This window comes from Saimiri boliviensis, chromosome 2, assembly GCF_048565385.1.
Source record: "Saimiri boliviensis isolate mSaiBol1 chromosome 2, mSaiBol1.pri, whole genome shotgun sequence".
NCBI lineage: Eukaryota > Metazoa > Chordata > Mammalia > Primates > Cebidae > Saimiri > Saimiri boliviensis.
Window position 1 is genome coordinate 77,308,033 of NC_133450.1, and position 18,202 is coordinate 77,326,234.

At 42.1% G+C, this 18,202-nt stretch overlaps 1 protein-coding gene across 1 annotated transcript in view; it reads left to right on the forward strand.

Annotated features, from left to right (window-relative positions):
- The first annotated feature begins 610 nt into the window (after nucleotides 1-610).
- SHC4 (SHC adaptor protein 4) overlaps nucleotides 611-18,202 on the forward strand; it is a 138,739-nt gene continuing 121,147 nt past the window's right edge. Inside the window, exon 1 of the mRNA XM_003928879.4 lies at nucleotides 611-2,111. Coding sequence (XP_003928928.3) covers nucleotides 1,527-2,111 — 585 coding nt within the window. The 5' untranslated portion in view covers nucleotides 611-1,526. The remainder of the gene's footprint in view (nucleotides 2,112-18,202) is intronic.

Genomic DNA, 18,202 nt, shown 5'->3' on the forward strand with positions numbered 1-18,202 from the left:
TTTAGCTGAGAGTTCTTTTCCTATGTGTGATTTCCACCCCACCCTGACACCCCCACACCTCCAGTGTTTCAGCAGTTTCCTCTTCATTCCTGAAGAACCTGCATTTCCTCTTCCCAGCTCTGGTTTTGGCTTCCTGTGTGCTAAGCCTTTGCAGTTGTCATCATGTCTTCAGGATGCATTTGATAGGTACAGGAAGTTGCACCAGACGGAAGATGGAACCAACAATCAATAAAAAAAGAACTATGTTTCTAAGAAAAATGCATCATGGCTTCCCACAGGAGTTGTGAACCATATGTCCTAAAATCACTGGAACAATGGGTCTAATTTTTAGCTCTTCTGCTCTGCTCTCCCGGCCATCTCAGCAAGAAAGAAAATAGATCTTTTAACCTGCTGCTCCCCGGCTAATGATCTGTAGTAAAGATTGCCTTTCCTTTTAACTCATTCATCAGACACCACAAAATAAAATACGTCCCTCCTCTCCCACTAGCTTGATTTCTCTGGGCTACTAGTTTAGTATATTTATGGTGTATGAGTCATCAAGCTGCCTCCTGATTGGATAAAAACCAAGCACCTCTGAGACCGTCAGTCAATTACAGCTATTCTCAGCTTCATTCACAGATTTATTAGCTTGCACACACACACAGAAATTCAGTCGGCAAAGTTCATTCATAAAAATTTCAACACGCCGCCCATCATCCTGCACATCTCAGCTTTCGGCTGCAAATGGGCTTCTGAAAAAAAGCTCCGAGAGGAGTCCAGGAGGGAGGGAAGCTCTGAGCGAGGGTGGGCAGGCAGGGAGGGGATCTGAAGAACAGGACCCATCACAAGTCAGTGAAACAATGCGGAGGAGCAGCGCCCGTCAGTAGTACGCCTGGCTAGTGGCCCAGAACGGGATGCAAGACCAGATCTTCCAAGAGAGGGCAGCCTTTGGAATCAACGAACCCAGACAGAAGGGCCTGTGGCTCATAGACACTTTTTTTTTTTTTTTTTCCTTTTTAAATGAACAATCACTGGAACAAATAAAGGGTTAATAGGCCAGTCATTTGCCCCGCCCTGTGGGAGCCGAAGGGAGCAGGTTTGAAAGTTCCTGTGTGTAGAAGAGGAGGCTGGGGTGAGGGTGGGAGTGAGGGTGCCAAATATTTCTGCTCCGCTCCTGCAAGGCCAGTGATGCGGCGGCCCCCCCGGGCGGGTGCTGGGCTGGGCTCTGTGCCTCAGAGTTGGCCGTGAGCGACCCCCGCTGCCAGGAGCCCGAGTCTAGGCTCTCCGAACGAGGATTCCAAGGCGAGAACACTGGTGCCTCTGCCTGGGCCAGGGAGGGACTGAAATCAGAGCAGAGGAGGCGTTTCCCCCCTGGGCTGTCACCCTTAAGGGGCCGGGAGCCGACGTGGGCGAGCGCGAGAGCAGAGTTGGAGAGGTAGCTGCTGCGAGTTGCATCCGGCTTTGAGGCATTTGATGTCTGCACCGTTTATCTACCAGAAGACGACGCGATTTATGCAACAGTATCCTGTTTCAGCACTGCCAAGGCTATGCGAGAAAGCGGCCAGGACAGCCTGGCAGGACTCGTGCTGTATGTAGGACTCTTCGGGCACCCCGGGATGCTGCACAGGGCCAAGTACAGCCGCTTTCGGAACGAGTCAATCACGTCCTTGGACGAAGGTAGCCCCGGAGGCTCGGTCGGGAACAAGGGCTCCCCGCAGCCTCCCCACCCCACCCTGGCACCTCACCTGCCGGCTGAAGATGCCACCTTGCCGTCGCAGGAGAGCCCCACCCCACTGTGCACCTTGATCCCCCGCATGGCGAGCATGAAGCTGGCCAACCCGGCCACTTTGCTGAGTCTGAAAAACTTTTGCCTGGGCACCAAAGAGGTGCCTCGACTGAAGCTCCAGGAAAGCCGGGACCCAGGTTCCAGCAGCCCGTCATCCCCAGAAACCAGTCTAAGTGGGTCCGGGACTGCACCTCCACTGCAGCCGGACCTGGTGGGCCACAGGGCAACCGCCTTAACCCCTGATTCGTGTCCACTTCCTCGCCCTAGGGAGCCACCCCTTAGGAGCAGGCAGGACAGGCACTTTCTACAGCACCTGTTGGGGATGGGCATGAACTACTGTGTGAGGGTAAGTCCATTTTCCTCTCTGCATTCTTTCTAAGAATTTCTGTGGAAGGGGGCATCTCCTCTGCTCTCTGCAAGGGGCCTAACCTTAACCTGCCTGCTGGGTTCTGTGGTTTGGACAGGACATTATACAACTGGACCAAGGAGGAGGGGAGCTGGGTTTACAAATGGCCCTACAACTATCCGATTTGTACTGGAGTCAGGCAGCCTTTGGTTCAAGGACATGAACTGGTGCTAACTTGTAGGACGTGAACTTGCAGGTACTTGGCAGGTGTAGAGGCAAGTTTTGATAGAGTCAGCTGATGGCACCACTTCGTCCCCACTGGACCCAGTATTCTGGCCAAAAAGAGTCAAGGACTTCCATTCTGATCAGCGATTGAGACCTGGTAGGTTATACTGGCCTTTGTATTTTGGATGAATACACAAAGATTTCTGTGCCAGAGAAACACATGGTGTGTAAGGGACTTGAATTATTCTTTAAAAATTTATTTCAGAATTTAACAAACACTTCTCAAAACATGTCTGAGCCTCTAACCTTGCACTAGTAGCTAGTCTTAGCTCTCTGGTGGACATTTATTGCCTTTACTGCCTGTGCTGCAGCAATTAGGCCTCATCCATGGGCTATGTGCAAAATCAAGGTCCTTACTGGTCTTGTATTTGTCCTTGCTCAGTCAAGATTTGGGCAAATGAAGATTTGGCCTGTCCCCTTTTGGTGCTCACATTTCAATGAGAGACATCAATGAATACATGTGAAATACTAAGAGAATAATACTTAGCAATAGATACTAATATGAGAATGCTAAGGGAATTCAGAAAAAGGGGAAGATTATGTGGTCTGGGCTTCATTCACATGGGCCACCCTTGGGAAAAGATGAATCTTGGAAGAAATATCAGATCTAGGTTGGCAGAAAGCAGGAGATTCCTGGTAGGCCAAGAATAGAAGCAAAGTCACTGTGGTGGTTGCAAGGGAGCATCATACAGCTGGGCCTCATTGAAGAGGAAGGGGAATGCTGGATAGCAGTGGGTGACTGAGGGAGGAGTTGGCAGGTAGCACTCAAACAAGTATGAGTTGAATAAAGACAAGTAGAGATCACAGCTTGGGAGAAGGGAGTCGTCAACCAAAGCTCTCAAATGGCAAATTATGAGATTGAAAATACTCTGATTGGTATATGAGAATCCTCCTGGGTTTGTAGGACGTGACTTGCCGAAAGTAATTTTTAAAAGGCCAGACGGTTGATTTATTTGACATGGATTAAAGCAGGAAGAAATTAGAGACTTGGAGGCCAGTAAGAAAGGTACTCTGAGAGTTTAGGTATGAGGGGTGAGAACATGGATTAAGATGGAGAGGTGAGAAAGGAGGTGAATTGTAAGGCATTCTGTGAAAGAAGAATGAGAGAAGTCTCAACAACCCTGGGAGATAAATCAGATCATTTCATATCATAATACAAATAATAGAATAGTGAACATGTATTGAGCAGTGGGTAGATTGATTAGTGTGTTCCTGTTGTTATCAGAGTCATGAAAGATTATTGATGGAGGCTGTAAAGAGTGGAAAAAAACTTTCAAGTTGAAGTCTCAGAATGACATCAGTGATGCCAATGACTGAAACAGTAAATTAGGAAGTGGAAGTTTTAAGTTTGTTTTTGACATATTAAACTTAATGTAATGAACTCTAAATACTGATAGGTAGGCAGACAGTCCTATAAGACTAGCACTCAGGTGAGATGTCTGATCTGAAGGCATAAATTAGAGAGCTGACCCAATAACTGTATTATAAACAGACAGTTAGGATCTCAAGGAAGCCCAAATAATAAACATCAGAATAGTTACAGAGCGGACTTGGGCAGTCCTGGCAAATGGATAACTAAAACCTCTAAAGAAGATAAATGTCTGGAACATGCAGCTCCTGCCTCCTCCACAGTGGATGGTGCATAATGAAAATATTTTCATGTATCTAGTCAAAGTTCATGGGCATATTCTCATTTGTCAAGATTAGGTGTGTCCCAGGCCCTCAAGGGAAAATGAGTGACTCTCCAACCCTGGGCTCTCTGCACCGGCCTTACCATCACCTGCACATCCTCCAGCCTCCGCCTCACCTTTCCTTTTCTCTTGTGCCTCCTGCAACCTCCCCATACCTACACACCTGTACAATTTTAAATGTGAAAAGAGTTGCTGTGTGATCTCCAGTTTCCCTAGGGAGTGCCTCCTCTGGCGTTTTAGATTTTTAATGAGGGCACCATCTGTCTTTTCATGGTGTTAATCACTGACCCCAGAAAAAGTGCCGACCCCATGACCCAAATGAACCTCACAAGATTGCCAATATCCGTGACATCTAATACAAGCTAATGACATCTCTTATGAGGTCAAAATACATGAAAGAGCTTACTTTATTAATTTTTACAGAATCCTAACTTTGAAAGCTGGAAGAGACTCAGAAGTTATCAAGGTCAATTCCTTTATGGCGAAACCAAACCCAGATAAGTAGTTTTTAAAAGGCCAGGCAAGTGAGTTAAAAGCAGAGTGAGATCTGGAGCCCAAACCTCCTGTGTGCCTTTCTTATTTATCTTCACCACAGGTTTCCATCCTGTTCCTCAGAATTCTTTTGAGATGGGAACCAATTGTTAAAAATAAAATGCCAAGCTATTAATTTAAGTAAAAGATACCATACCAAATGGACCAAAGTTGTGAGCCCTGTATTGTCATCCGTAGGGAAGAGCACAAAAGAAAATTTAAATCAAACCTTGCCTGGTAATAATGGATTCAGAGGAGAGAACTGAGAAAGAGATGATCTTAATGGCTAGTTGACACAGGTCTGGTGGATTTAGGGCAAATTTTACAGGAAAAAAACCACCCCATATTCTATCTTCTTACCCATATCACGTGACTGCTCCCTTCTTGCCCCAACTTATTTGCTAATCCATTCATCCATTTATTCAACAAGTATGTATTATGAATCAATTATGCAGCAGGAACTGTTCTAGGCATTGGGCATCCATGAACAAAACGAATCAGTTCTAAGCATCAGTAAACAGGAGACCACATCTGAACCATTGTGAAATATTCTAGTGAATAGAGATAGGTTCAACTGAATACATGAAAAAATATACGATTTCAGATGGTAATAAGTGCTATGGAGAGCAATAAAGTGGGGTAAGTGAAAAAGGCAGGAGCTTGGGTGGGAATGGAAGGCCTTTCTTCTGGGTGAAAAAAAATGGGATTGTTATAGCTACTCTTTATTTTGTTTTCTTGCATCTTTTCTCTTTACAATAGGGACTATATTTTCCATCTGTGCTATGCTAGAATTGACGGTGGGTTTAACATTCTGTTTTTAAAAAATGCCTCTTTATTTGGTCTTATGGTGTAGAATCAATTACACAGCTGAAAATACTTGATGGATCCTGAGCACCTGTTTTTGAGTAACTTTCATTTAAGCTCAGACTTTGGACCCCCTGAAGGTTTCTCAGGGAAGGGGGCCTAGCAAACCATTCTTTGAAAGATAGCGAGACAGGAATAGGACAGGGAGATCCCACTCTCGGCAGAGTAGTGAGGTACACAAAGCACATTAAATGGTGTCAAATGTGACTTCATTCTCCCCATAAGACTAAGTTTCCTTTCTTTAGAGGCCTTTCCAAGTGCATTCATCCATCAGCAGACATTCAGTTAAGGGTCTCCCAGGTGCCCAGCATAGTGTGGAATGTGGAAAATCTACAACGTGACACCGTTCTCCTCTTTAAAATGAGGAATTGGCCTGTATGGTCTTGAAAGCCCCTCCCAGCACCAGCATTTAATGACTCCAGGGTTCCTTTCTCACCCGGGAGGTGTTTAAAATGTTAGTTTCCTTTCCAACTCTCAACTTGGCTCAAAGACTTAATCAAGCAGAGGCAAAGAAACCAACCCTGATGAGCTTTGGCAGTTAACTGCAGTGGCCCTCACCACAACCCCCACAGGTAGGCTGTGTTCTCCAGGTGAGGATGCTGAGAGCCCAAGTGTTTTTGATCCACAGGATACTTCACAACTAGTAAGCGGCAGACTGAGGACTCCTATCCATGTGTGTCTCACTCCAATGCTCCTCCTCTTCCCAACTTCTCACTTGCCTCCAAGTAAGACAGGCAGTCTCTGAAGTATGGGAATGGAGTAGCGTATGAAAGACCACACAGGGCAGGGCAGCCTCATCGTAGGACCAGCCCATGGAACTTGCCTTGTCATATGCATTTGCATGATTCCAGTCTCTTCACTTCAGTCCAGACAACTGTTTCCCAGATGGTATTCGTTTCCTAGGGCTGCTGAAAGAAGTACCACAGACTGAGTGGCTTACTACTGTAGAAATCAATTCTCTCACAATTCTTGAGGCTAGACATCTGAAATTGAGATATCACCCAAGTCACGCTGTCTCTAAAAGCCCTAGGGGAGGAATCCTAGAGCTTTTCCTGGTCCCTTCTAGCTTTTGGTGGTTGCCAGCAATTCTTGGTGCTGCTTGGCTTGTAGATGCAGCACTCACTCCAATCTCTGCTTCTGTCTTCAGATGCATTCTCTCTGTGTGTCCATTGCCAAAGCTCCCTCTTTTTTATAAAAGCATCAGTCACTGGATTAGGGCTCACTCTTACCTAGTATCATCTCATCTTCACTTGATTACATTTGCAAAGATCCTATTTCTAAAGGTCACACTCACAAGTTCTGAGGGTTCACTTGGACATATCTTTTTTGGTGGACATAATTCAACCCATGACAGCCCCCAAGAACATTTATTGCAATGTGTTTGCTCACAAAGAACTTGGGTATCAAGCTCATCATCTTTGTGTGCAAATATGAATTGGTGTTGAGTTTCTTTACTTCCTTTGTAAAGTATACTCTTACCATCCATCTTCTCCTGTCTAAGGTATCTTAACACTGAGCCAGTAAACTAGTATTTTCAATCATCTATTGTCTAGACTAGATGTCTACCTCAAGTACCTTTTCCATAGGAGAGTACAGGTCTAGGAGTTTGAAAACTTGTATTAAAGGAGTTTGGAAGCTCCTTTATTAAAGGAACGTATTAATGACACTAAGCTGTGTGACCTTGAGTGAGTCACTTAACCTCTCTGGGCCTCATTTTCTCATATTTAAAAGAAATTTCTGCCAGGCACAGTGGCTCACGCCTGTCATATCAGTACTTAGGGAGGCCGAGGCAGGTGGATCATTTGAGGTCAGGAGATCCAGACCAGCCTGGCCAACATAGTGAAACCCCATCTAAATTTTGTAAAAGTACAAAAATCAGCCAGGCATGGTTGCATGCACCTGAAGTCCCAGCTATTTGGGAGGTTGAGCTGGGAGGATCATTTGAACCCGGGAAGTGGAGGTTGCAGTGAGCTGAGATCATGCCACTATACTCCATCTGGGTGACAGAGTGAGACTGTCTCAAAAAAAGAAAGAAAAAAAAGAAGAAGTTAGAACAAAATGCTGCTTAAAATCCTGAGACTCCAGGTCTTCTTTCCTACCTGTCTGAAACCCCTTACTACTAGGGTCTCTTTTGGTTAGAAAGAGTTTCATTGAGGAAATAATGTTTATCCACTTTATGTTAGCAGAGAAGGGCAAGAATGTCCTTAAGGGATGCATTAACTTTTATTTTAGTACTCTCTTACTAACACTGAGCTGGCTTCACCAGTAACGCAGAAAGGCGGGTGTTACATAGTCATGGGTGGAGGCAGTAAGTTTTAGAGAGATGGAGGGTGGTAGAACAGCATCCAAGAGTAGGATTCCAGGGAGGGGTGAAGCGTGGGCTAGTTCGGGGGCAGGCCAGGGTGAAAAGAGGTGAGTGATAGTGGATGGGATTATGGGAACATGACATTGCTCACGTGTCTGGCCAGCTACGTCTGACTGGGCTTGGTGTCCAACAGGAGGACTGCAGGAACAACAGAAATGAAGCCATCTCTATTTCCTCTAGACAAAAGAACCAAGAGAAAAAGGCCTTGCCACCCATAATCTGGTAACTCTAACTTTGAAAGAAGGAGATTTGTAACTCCAGGAGACTCCTGGAGAGACAATCCTATGGTTTACATAATGAAGCCAGACCTGGGTGGTTCAGGCACCCACAGCGAAGGGACATGGTTTTCTGCCCCTGTAAATTTCCCTCTTTTCTAAGTTATTGGTGGTTGAGAGGGAGGTAGCATGTATTGGAGGAAAAAATTCAAGCTAAAACTGATGACCCAGCATGCAGGGTATTCTATTTTCCGTCCTATTTCTTTCTTGGAGTAGATGTGGAAGTAGATTCTGCTAAATCTTAGGGAAAGCCTGGCAAGTTTGACCTGTTCCTCATTCTTCTCTCTAGATCTTCACATATCCCTTGATTCATCCAGTGCTTCCCTACCCCTTAACTGCAAGGAAGACCTTAGAGATCAGGGAGTCCACACAGTTCATTCTGCAGTTGAGGAAACTAAGGCTCAGACATGTGAAGTGACTTGCCCCAAACCACGCATCTGCCAGTGGTGGAGCCCAGACAAGAGCCCCCAGTTCTGTGTACAGCTCTCTTTATTCTACCCCACCTTGCTTTGCCTTCCCCCACTTGTTGAACCAAATGTGCTACACCAAATGCCTCTACCTGATTAAAATGCTGGGTGTGCTTTTTAGAAAAATAATTACAGAAACTTTTTTTCTAATGGGAAAATTGTCTTAAAATAGCAGTGAGAAGAAAAAAGGGAGCGTGGAAGAGTGGTGAGGAGACCAAAGAACACTGGCTTGGCCAGTGTCAGCCTTTTGATTAAGGAGTTCCTCATGGGTGGCAGTGTGTCCATGCTGGACTAGGACATGTTAGCACATGCACAGACTGGCCCCCATTTCATTCATTTTCTACAACCCCAATGACCTTCAGGTCATTTCCCCAATATGGGTTCCTCTCATTTCCATGTTTATATTACTCTGAAACCAATACAGTGTTATCCTATGGAGGGACCTAACCAACCCTGGATCCCAGTATGGTAGTTCCATCACCAGGAGAGTGATCTAAATAAATGATGCACACAGGCTGCCCCACATCCCCCTCCTACCCTGCTTCACTCACTTACATCATCTGTCTGCACCTGACGGTGGCTAGGTTTGCACACTGCCCATGGCATCGGAATGTGAAGACATTTCTAACCCCTTTGTCTTTCATTTTCCATTTCAGAATATGTGGGAAAGAAGCTGATAATGTCCTCTTCCTGGGTAAACATACTGGGATGTCTTTCTTTTATGCAAGGGGACAAAGAGTACCGGGAGCTGCGTGAGACCCAAGAGAGAGATCCTGCCTTCTCAACTCAGGGAGCGCTTTCTTATTCTAACAATGTTGCAAAGAGTTTTTGAGGGTAGTAGAACTCTAGGATTAGTACAGACTGCTCCTATTTCATGAAGAGATTGCAGGTGAAAAGTTAATTTGTACATCAGTTCTTTGGGACATGAAATTTCCCAGAGAAATAAAAACTAAAACTTGATAAGCCTTCTCCTATGGTTAGGGAGAGGAAAAAATAACAAACTGTATGTAAAAAGCTTACCACAGAGCCTGTCTCATAGTAGGTCCCAAGTGGAGGGAGGAGGATGGCCTTTCAATAGTCTAGGGGTGCTCTGGGCCAAAAACTCAGGATAGACTAAACTTGGTTTTGGCATTTCCCCACATTCTTTTGGCATACTTTCTCCTGGCCGGCGGCGCCACCCTGGCAGAACTTTCTTCCCTGAATCTTGCCTGGTGCTGCTCACCAGGGAAGACCTGCCTTCTCTAAGGCTGCCTGTCTGCGAGTCAGCCCCCCTGCTCTTCCAGGGCAGCATGGCGGAAAGCCTCTGCATTTTGGACAGATGTTTATTTACTTCACTGACTCTTTATTATAGTTTTTGCCAAAAGTTTGGTGAGGGCCACATATATCAGTTAAAAATGCTTGTTAAAAAATGCAGATTCCCAGTCCCCATCTTGGACTTACTGGACCAGAATATCTGAGGCCAGGGCCTAGAAACTTGCATTTTTGGCAAACTCCCTATGTGATTCTGCAGCAGAGAAGATTTGGGAACCTCTGCTGAGTCCAGTCAGCACAACGGTTCTCAAATGGGGAGTATTTTGCCACTCAAGGGACGTGTGGTAATGTCTGGAGACATTTCAGATTGTCGTATCTGGGAGGGGAGGTGAGTGCTCCTGGCCTTGAGTGGCTAGAGGGCAGGATGCAGCTAAACAGCCTGCAAGGCCCAGGGCAGTTCCCACAACATAGCATGTCAGAAGTGCTGAGGCCGAGAAACCTTGAGCCAGTGGGATGAAGTGCATGATCCCAGGACGGATATTAGGAGGTAATATTAAATAGAAAAATAAACAACTGCTCTGTGGTTCCTGTAATTCTTTTTTTAAAAATATATATTTTATTGTATTTTAGGTTTTGGGGTACACGTGAAGAACATGCAGGATTGTTGCATAGGTACATACATGGCAATGGGGTTTCCTGCCTTTCTCCGCTTCACATATATCTGGCATTTCTCCCCATGTTATCCCTCCCCAACTCCCCACCCTCTGCTGTCCCTCCCCTAGTTCTTACCTTCCAGCTGCTTCTAAATTTTCTCATTTTCTTTTTCCCACTCCCACCTTTTTTTTTAGATGGAGTCTCACTCTGTCGCCCAGGCTGGAGTGTAGTGGCACAATCTCAGCTCACTGCAACCTCTGCTTCCCAGGTTCAAGCAATTCTCTTGCCTTAGCCTCCTGAGTAGCTGGGACTACAGCCACGCACCACCATGTGCAGCTAATGTTTGTATTTTTAATAGAGGCAGGGTTTCACCATGTTGGCCAGGATGGTCTCAATTTCTTGACCTCGTGATCTTCTGCCTTGGCCTCCCAAAGTGCTGGGATTACAGGCATGAGCCACTGCACCCGGCCCCCTTCTTTCCCCTCTTTTAAATCCACAGCTTCTCTAAAAATGATAGTTCACACCACTTTCCACCCAAACAATATTCCTGGGGCTTCTATATCAGGATCTCAAGTCATGGGATGAGGGTGGGCCATGTGAGCCATATGTTGCTGTGAGCCACTTGTACATCAAGGATGTCCACATTAGGACAGATTCTGCCTTAATGCAGGGGTAGTTGGGGCTAACTGGCATTGACCAGCTAGCTTAGTTTCTTTTTTAGTGGAGGGGGTCGGAAATATGAGATTTTATTATCATTTGTTTAGAAATATAGGAACACATCATCACATTCCCATTAACATAATAGCTATGATTTGTTGAGCTCTGTGTATGTTGCAGGAAGCTTGCAACAATTACCTCACAGTGACCCTGTGGAATGGGTAGATGGAGAGGAAACCGACACCAAGAGAGGCTCATTATCTGGCCTTGATGCTTATAAGTAGCAAGTGTCAGTACTGAAATGGGAGTCCAACATGTAAACTCCACTATTGTAGTTTGCTTTACACAGCGTTGTTGTTGTTTTTAAAACTTATTTTAAGTTCATAGGTAAACTTGTGTCTTGGGGGTTTGTTGTACAGATTATTTCATCACCTGGGTATTAGGCCTGGTACCCATTAGTTATTTTTCCTAATCCTCTTCTCTCTTCCACCCTCCACCCTCTGATAGGCCCCAGTGTGTGTTGTTCCCCTCTATATGTCCATAGGTATTCATCATTTGGCTCCCACTCATAAGTGAGAACATGCAATATTTGGTTTTCGGTTCCTGCGTCAGTTTGCTAAGGACAGTGGCCTCCAGCTCCATCCAAAGGACATGATCGTATTCTTTTTCATGGCTGCATAGTATTCATTGATATGTATGTACCACATTTGCTTTATCCAGTCTGTCACTGATGGTCATTTAAGTTGATTCCATGTCTTTGCTATTGTGAATAGTGTCGTAGTGAACACACACATGCATGTGTCTTTATAATATAATAATTCATATTCCTTTGATTATATACCTAGTAATAGGATTGCTGGGTTGAATGGTATTTCTGTCTTTAGATCTTTGAGGAATTGCCACACTGTCTTCCCCAGGGGTTGAACTAATTCACACTCCCACTAAGAGTATATAAGCATTCCTTTTTCTCTACAATCTCACCAGCATCTGTTTTTTTTTTTTTTTGACATTTTAATAACCGTTCTGACTGGTGTGAGATGGTATGTGGTTTTGATTTGAATTGCTCTAATGATCAGTGATGCTGAGCTTTTTTCATATAATAGTTGGCCACATAGATGCCTTCTTTTGAGAAGTGTCTGTTCATGTCCTTTACCCACTTTTTAATGGGGTTGTTTTTTTCTTGTAAATGTGTTTAAGTTCTTTATAGATGGGGAGTATTAGATCTTTGTTGGATGCATAATTTGCAAAAATTTTCTCCCATTCTGTAGGTTGTCTGTTTGCTCTGTTGATAGTTGCTTTTGCTGTGAAGACAGCTTTGTATCTTAATCATGGCATCCTACCATTACTTGTACCTTTAGTTCCACAGGGAAATGCATTAAGACTTTTAACAACAAAGTTACAAATAAATTTTAACAGCAGAAGCTGTCTTGAGATTGAAAACTTCCTCTAGTTAGAGGGGATGACATTCCAGAAGGCAAGAGACCTGAAAAACTCATGTACTTTAAAGATAACCCCAGAAATTGGATTTTTACCCTTAATATCATCAGAGAATAATTTATTATATATATGAATCATTTATTGGGAAGTGGTGAAATGCATAATTCAAACTTAATTTTTTTTAACCTAATGCCAATCCTGGCTCCTTGAAAGGCCATCATTCCTCCCATGTCCCTCTCAGCTTGGTTCCTTTAACCCTGGGCTCAGAACTCATCTGATACATTAGACTACAAAGTTCTGTTTCATGGTTAGTTAAGCTATCCAAGGTCACAGGGCTCAGCAGCAGCAGAGCAGACTAAATTCACATCTGCTTACTCCCAGGCCAGTGCTCTTTCCACTACATTATGTGAATGAGACAAAATTCTTGCATGAGGAGGTATAGTAGGAAAGCAAAGCAAAGGTGTCCACACAAATTACTGTAATATAGAGAAGGCTGTAATAAATGACACCAAAATGATACCAATGAAGGATTATGGGAGTTCAAAGAAGAAAGGGCACATCTTCAATTTGAGATGTTTAGAGACAGTTTCACTGCAGAAGAGGCATCTTACCTGAGTTTTAAGAAATGGGTACAGTTTCCATAGGCTGAGATGGAACGAGAACACCCAAGGCAAAGTGAAGACATGGAGGTGGGAAAGTAGGGATGTATTTAGAGAGCAGTGAGTGATTTGACTTGGTTGAACAGTGCAAGAGGTATATGTAGGAAATCAGAGAGAAAATAAGATGGATTCATACAACAAGGTTGTACAGTACCTGAAAAGTAGGGTTTTCAACAGAAAGCCACTAGATATTTTTTTAAATGGTGGAATGACAAATGCAGAGATATGCTTTAGGAAGATTACATGGGCTGCAATCCTCAAGAGGAAGTAAGAGGAGGGAGTCTGGTGAAAGGCAACCAGAAGAGAAGCAGAGTGATAACAAAGGCAGTGGCACTAGGAAGAGAGGGGAAAGAAGGGACACCTAAGGGAGGAAGAAGCCACCAGCTTCTCACCCCTTCAGAAATGGGTCACAGGCAAGAAAGTGAGGGGGCAGGAAGGATGGGGTTGGGGATGAGTCCCATTGTGCACGTGATGTGTTCAAGGTGACCCCAAAGCATCCAGGTGGAAATTCCCCAGCAAAAAAAATGGAATGGGATGGGATGGGATGGAATGGACAAGGCTGCCACAAGGAGAAGGTAGAGCAGGATTTAGGATTTAGGCATTCTATGGAAAGGTAGGAAGGGAGTGGGCAGAATAAGGAGCAGGATGGAGAGAGGCTAGGTAACCTAGGGAGAGGGTGGAGAGAGTTTCCAGGAGAGAGAGGTTGGTCAAAACCATGTCAAAACCTGTGGAGGGCTCAAGGAAGATGAGAACTGAGAAAGATGCACAGGGCTCGGTCTTTTATCTTCCTTCTCCTACCCTCCTCCAGGATATTAACTCCAGCCATCGCGACCCAAGCACACCATTGGATATCCCATACCTCCACCATCAACTCTGCCCACTCAGTGAATGGTGCCTCCCTGTTGTCCAAGTCAGAAGTCTGGGGACCATTCTAGACCACTCACTCTGTCTTGTCGCACGCAGCCTCCTCTTATCACAAACTGTAAATCCACCTTTATGACGTTCCTCACACACTCCCGTTTTCCTCCATCCCACTGCAGTTGCTAAGTGGGGGGCTCTAGTATGCAACATTTTAAAACTTATTTGATCACCTTCTTATGGAGCTAATATTCTGTGAAACAGGTTGGGAAACTCTGCTATCGTAGCTTTCATTTGGAACTGGGAGGTTAATAATCATAAGGTAGAAAGTGATATATGCAATAGAAAGTATATAATATATATAATAAATATGTGTAAAATAATTATAATTATACAATATAAAATGATATATAATTATACAATATTAAATAAACATATTATATGATATATTTAATATATAAATTATATATTATATGTTTGTTATGTGGTAATACATATATTCATATTAGTTATTAATAACGAAATATTTTAATATATTAATATTTTATTAATAATAAAGAAAAATATTTTTATTAATATTATATATAATATATAACCAATGTTATATATTATATATAATGTAATGTTAGATAATATACTAATATAACATTAAGTGTTATTAATATTAATATATTAGCTTATATGTTATTTCATATTTTGCATATTTTATATCATATATTAAAGCTATAATATATAATTTACATAATATATCATCTAAATTATAAATTATATATATAATTTATATTTATATAAATGTTATATTTAATATATATTTATATATAATTTATAATTTAAAACTTATAAAACTAGATATAAAATTTATAATTTAAAATTATTATAATATAATTTTTATATTATAATAATTTATATTTATAATTATATCTATTACTGTATAATTATATATTAATTTATAATTATATAATTATAAAATTGTATTACTTGATATATAATTTTATAAATATATGTATAATTTATAATTCATATACATTATAAAATTTTATATTATATAATTAATTATATAATATAAATTTTTATATTATAAAATTTTTAAATAAATTTTTATATTATATAATTTTTATTATATATTTATAAAATTTTTATTATAAATTTTTATATTATATAATTTATATTTTAATTATATCTATTAATGTATGCTTATCTATTAATTATATATATTATATATTATAATATATAATTACATATAGTTATGAACTTATATTACTTTATACATATAATTTTTTAAAGGTGTTCTAGGTGAGGGAACGTAGATAAGTAACTGTAAGTTATCCATAAGGGAGGGCACCAATCTTAGTCGGGCTAGAGTAAAGCCTGCTTGGTAAAGAATGGTGGGCAATAATGCTGAGATTTGAGCCAGTTATAACAAGTCTTAAGTATCCCCCTGAGAAGTTTAGGTGTCCAAGCAGAGGCGTGAGGATTTGCCCTGGTGAACAAAGTACCTGGAGGTTAGGAAGCCCATTATGAGGGAATTACAGCAATAGTCAAGGTGAGAAGTGTGTGTATCAGGGTCTTGACAGAGGCAATGACGTAAAAAGATAGAAATGTTGTGGAAGATAATTTGATAAAGAAGGAAAGGGGAGAGGGTAGGATTCAGTTCAGCCTGCCCAAGGTTTTGAGGTATGTGGTACAGGATAGGAGGTGGGGAGATGCCAGTGGAAGACACAGGACTACAGAAGGCAAGCAGTGTTGAGAGGGAACGGATGAGGTTCCATTCCCAACATGCTGAGTTCAGGGTGGCAGAGTCATCTAGATGAGAGGGAGGTGACCAGCAGGCAGGCAGAGTTAGGGAGACCATGTGGCCTGGTGTGTGTTTTGTGGGTCAAGCCAAGCAGTTGAGTGTACTTATCTGACAACCATCCTGTTAAGGCAGAGAGATTTTAGGTGGTGAATGCCATGTTTCTTAATATTATATCGTAGAAGGCATCTTCTCCGATACTGTTGAGACTTGTCATTACAGAATGAAAATAAAAATGTTACATATATACTTTTGACCCTTAAATTAAACTTACATAAATGTGGTATTGTGTTGTAGGGTCAAGGCTCTTTCTCTGAATTTTATAGATACAATGATTCATATCCCTTTTCATCCTTCTTGCATAAATTCTGCCTCATCCACATTCCTCATTTTAGTTTCTTTAAAGTGAGATGAACTCTTAGAGACATCTTCAAAAGAATCTGAAACTACAGAAGCAACTCCATTTTTTAAATGTCTTTTAAAGTAGTCTTATCTACTTATAATTTAATACTATTTTTAAAAGCATCTTGCGTTTCTCTTTCCAAAGCTATTGACTTATTTTCATAGAATGACTACCTTTTTAAAAAATCCAAATCCACTCTCATATATTCTCTCTCTCTCTCTCTCTCTGTGTGTGTGTGTGTGTATGTGTGTGCGTCTGTGTGTGTGTGTGTGTGTGTGAGTGTGTGTGTGTGATTTTTCTTTTTTGAGGCAAGGTCTCGCTCTGTTGCCAAGTCTGGGATACAGTGGTGCAATCTTGGCTCACTGCAGCCTCAACCTCCTGTGCTCAAGGCCATCCTTCCACCTAAGCCTCCCAAGTAGCTGGAACTCCAGGCACCCACCACCAGGCTTGGCTGATTTTTAAAATTTTTGTAGAGACTGGGCCTTGCTATGTTGCCTAGGTTGATCTCAAACTCCAGAGCTCAAGTGATTCTCCTGCCTTGGCCTCCCAAAGTGTTGGGATTACAGGCATGAGCCACCGCGCCCAGCCCAGTGTGTTTAACATCTACTTAAATTATGTGATTTCAGTAGGAATTACAATTGTGAAATACAGGCTCCATATACAGCAATTACAGTTGCACAAACACAGCATAATTCTTGGTAAGCCCGCAATTCAAATAGTCACAGCCAAAAGTTGTCAACTGGAGATCAGTCTGCAGAATTTTATGGTATTGAATTTTGTCAACAATTTAGCCACATGATTTGTTGATATGTCTCACAATGGGTTTCCTATTCTTGTCATCACATATACATGCTCTGTTGTATAGCTTTAATCAATGAGCCCATTTTACATTCAGCTGTTTTTCTACTAAACTTGACAAGAACAGCCTGCCCTTCAAGAACAGGGAGCATTTAACAATGCTGTTGTACTTACTCTCAAAATGGTTTCTCAGGGAAAATGATATATAGGGAGTGTCCCAGGGCAACCTAGAAATGAAAAACACAGCTAGGAATACAACAGATATCTTGACTACCCATGCAGAATCCTGTCCAAGACCATGTGTATTTATGAGATGAAACTGAATCAGCAAGTAGAAGGGTATCTCTGGGGATGCAGGTTTAAATTTAGAAACTCATCGATGGCCTTTCCCTTTATAAAGAAAGCCAAAACATGTGTGGTTTGAGTTTCTCCCACTGTTGTCAACATTTTCATCAGCTGAAATCTACGTGAGGATGCCTTGATTTTTGTTTTTCTTGATAACAACATGAATCTTCTAGAGGGCCCTTTGCATCTCCATAGTATTCTGTAAACATTAAACAAATTATAATAAAGGGTGTTACACAAGCAGGTGTATGCTTTTGCTCAAGAGCTTCTGTTTGTCATTTGGAAAAAAAATACATACCTTTCTCAGGTGTGATGACTAACTATCAGAAATACTCTAGCAAAAACCAAGATACTTTACCCAACAAAGTGGATATATTTTAAGCTCTTATTTACCCAATGCTTCTAGGGACTCAAAGGCCTCCAGGATCCTGGTGAATGAGATTGTTCTCTCACTTGTATTTTTAAAATAGAGAAGTCAGGACAAGGAAAAAAGGATGACAAGCAATAAGGAATGACTTTTTGAGGGGTAATTGCCACTATTAATAGCTTGTTTTGTATTCTTTCAGACTTTTTTCCTAATGTTGCATATTTGTATATATACACAAATATGATTGTTGACACAGATGAAAATTATAGTGTGCATTCTGGTCAGCAATGTGTGTGTGTGCTTTTTCTTTTTCTCTCTGTGGATCAGGGCATCCTTGCATGTCAGCACCTACTGATCCCTCAGTGGCAGGGGAGTATCTTGGAGAAGGGGTA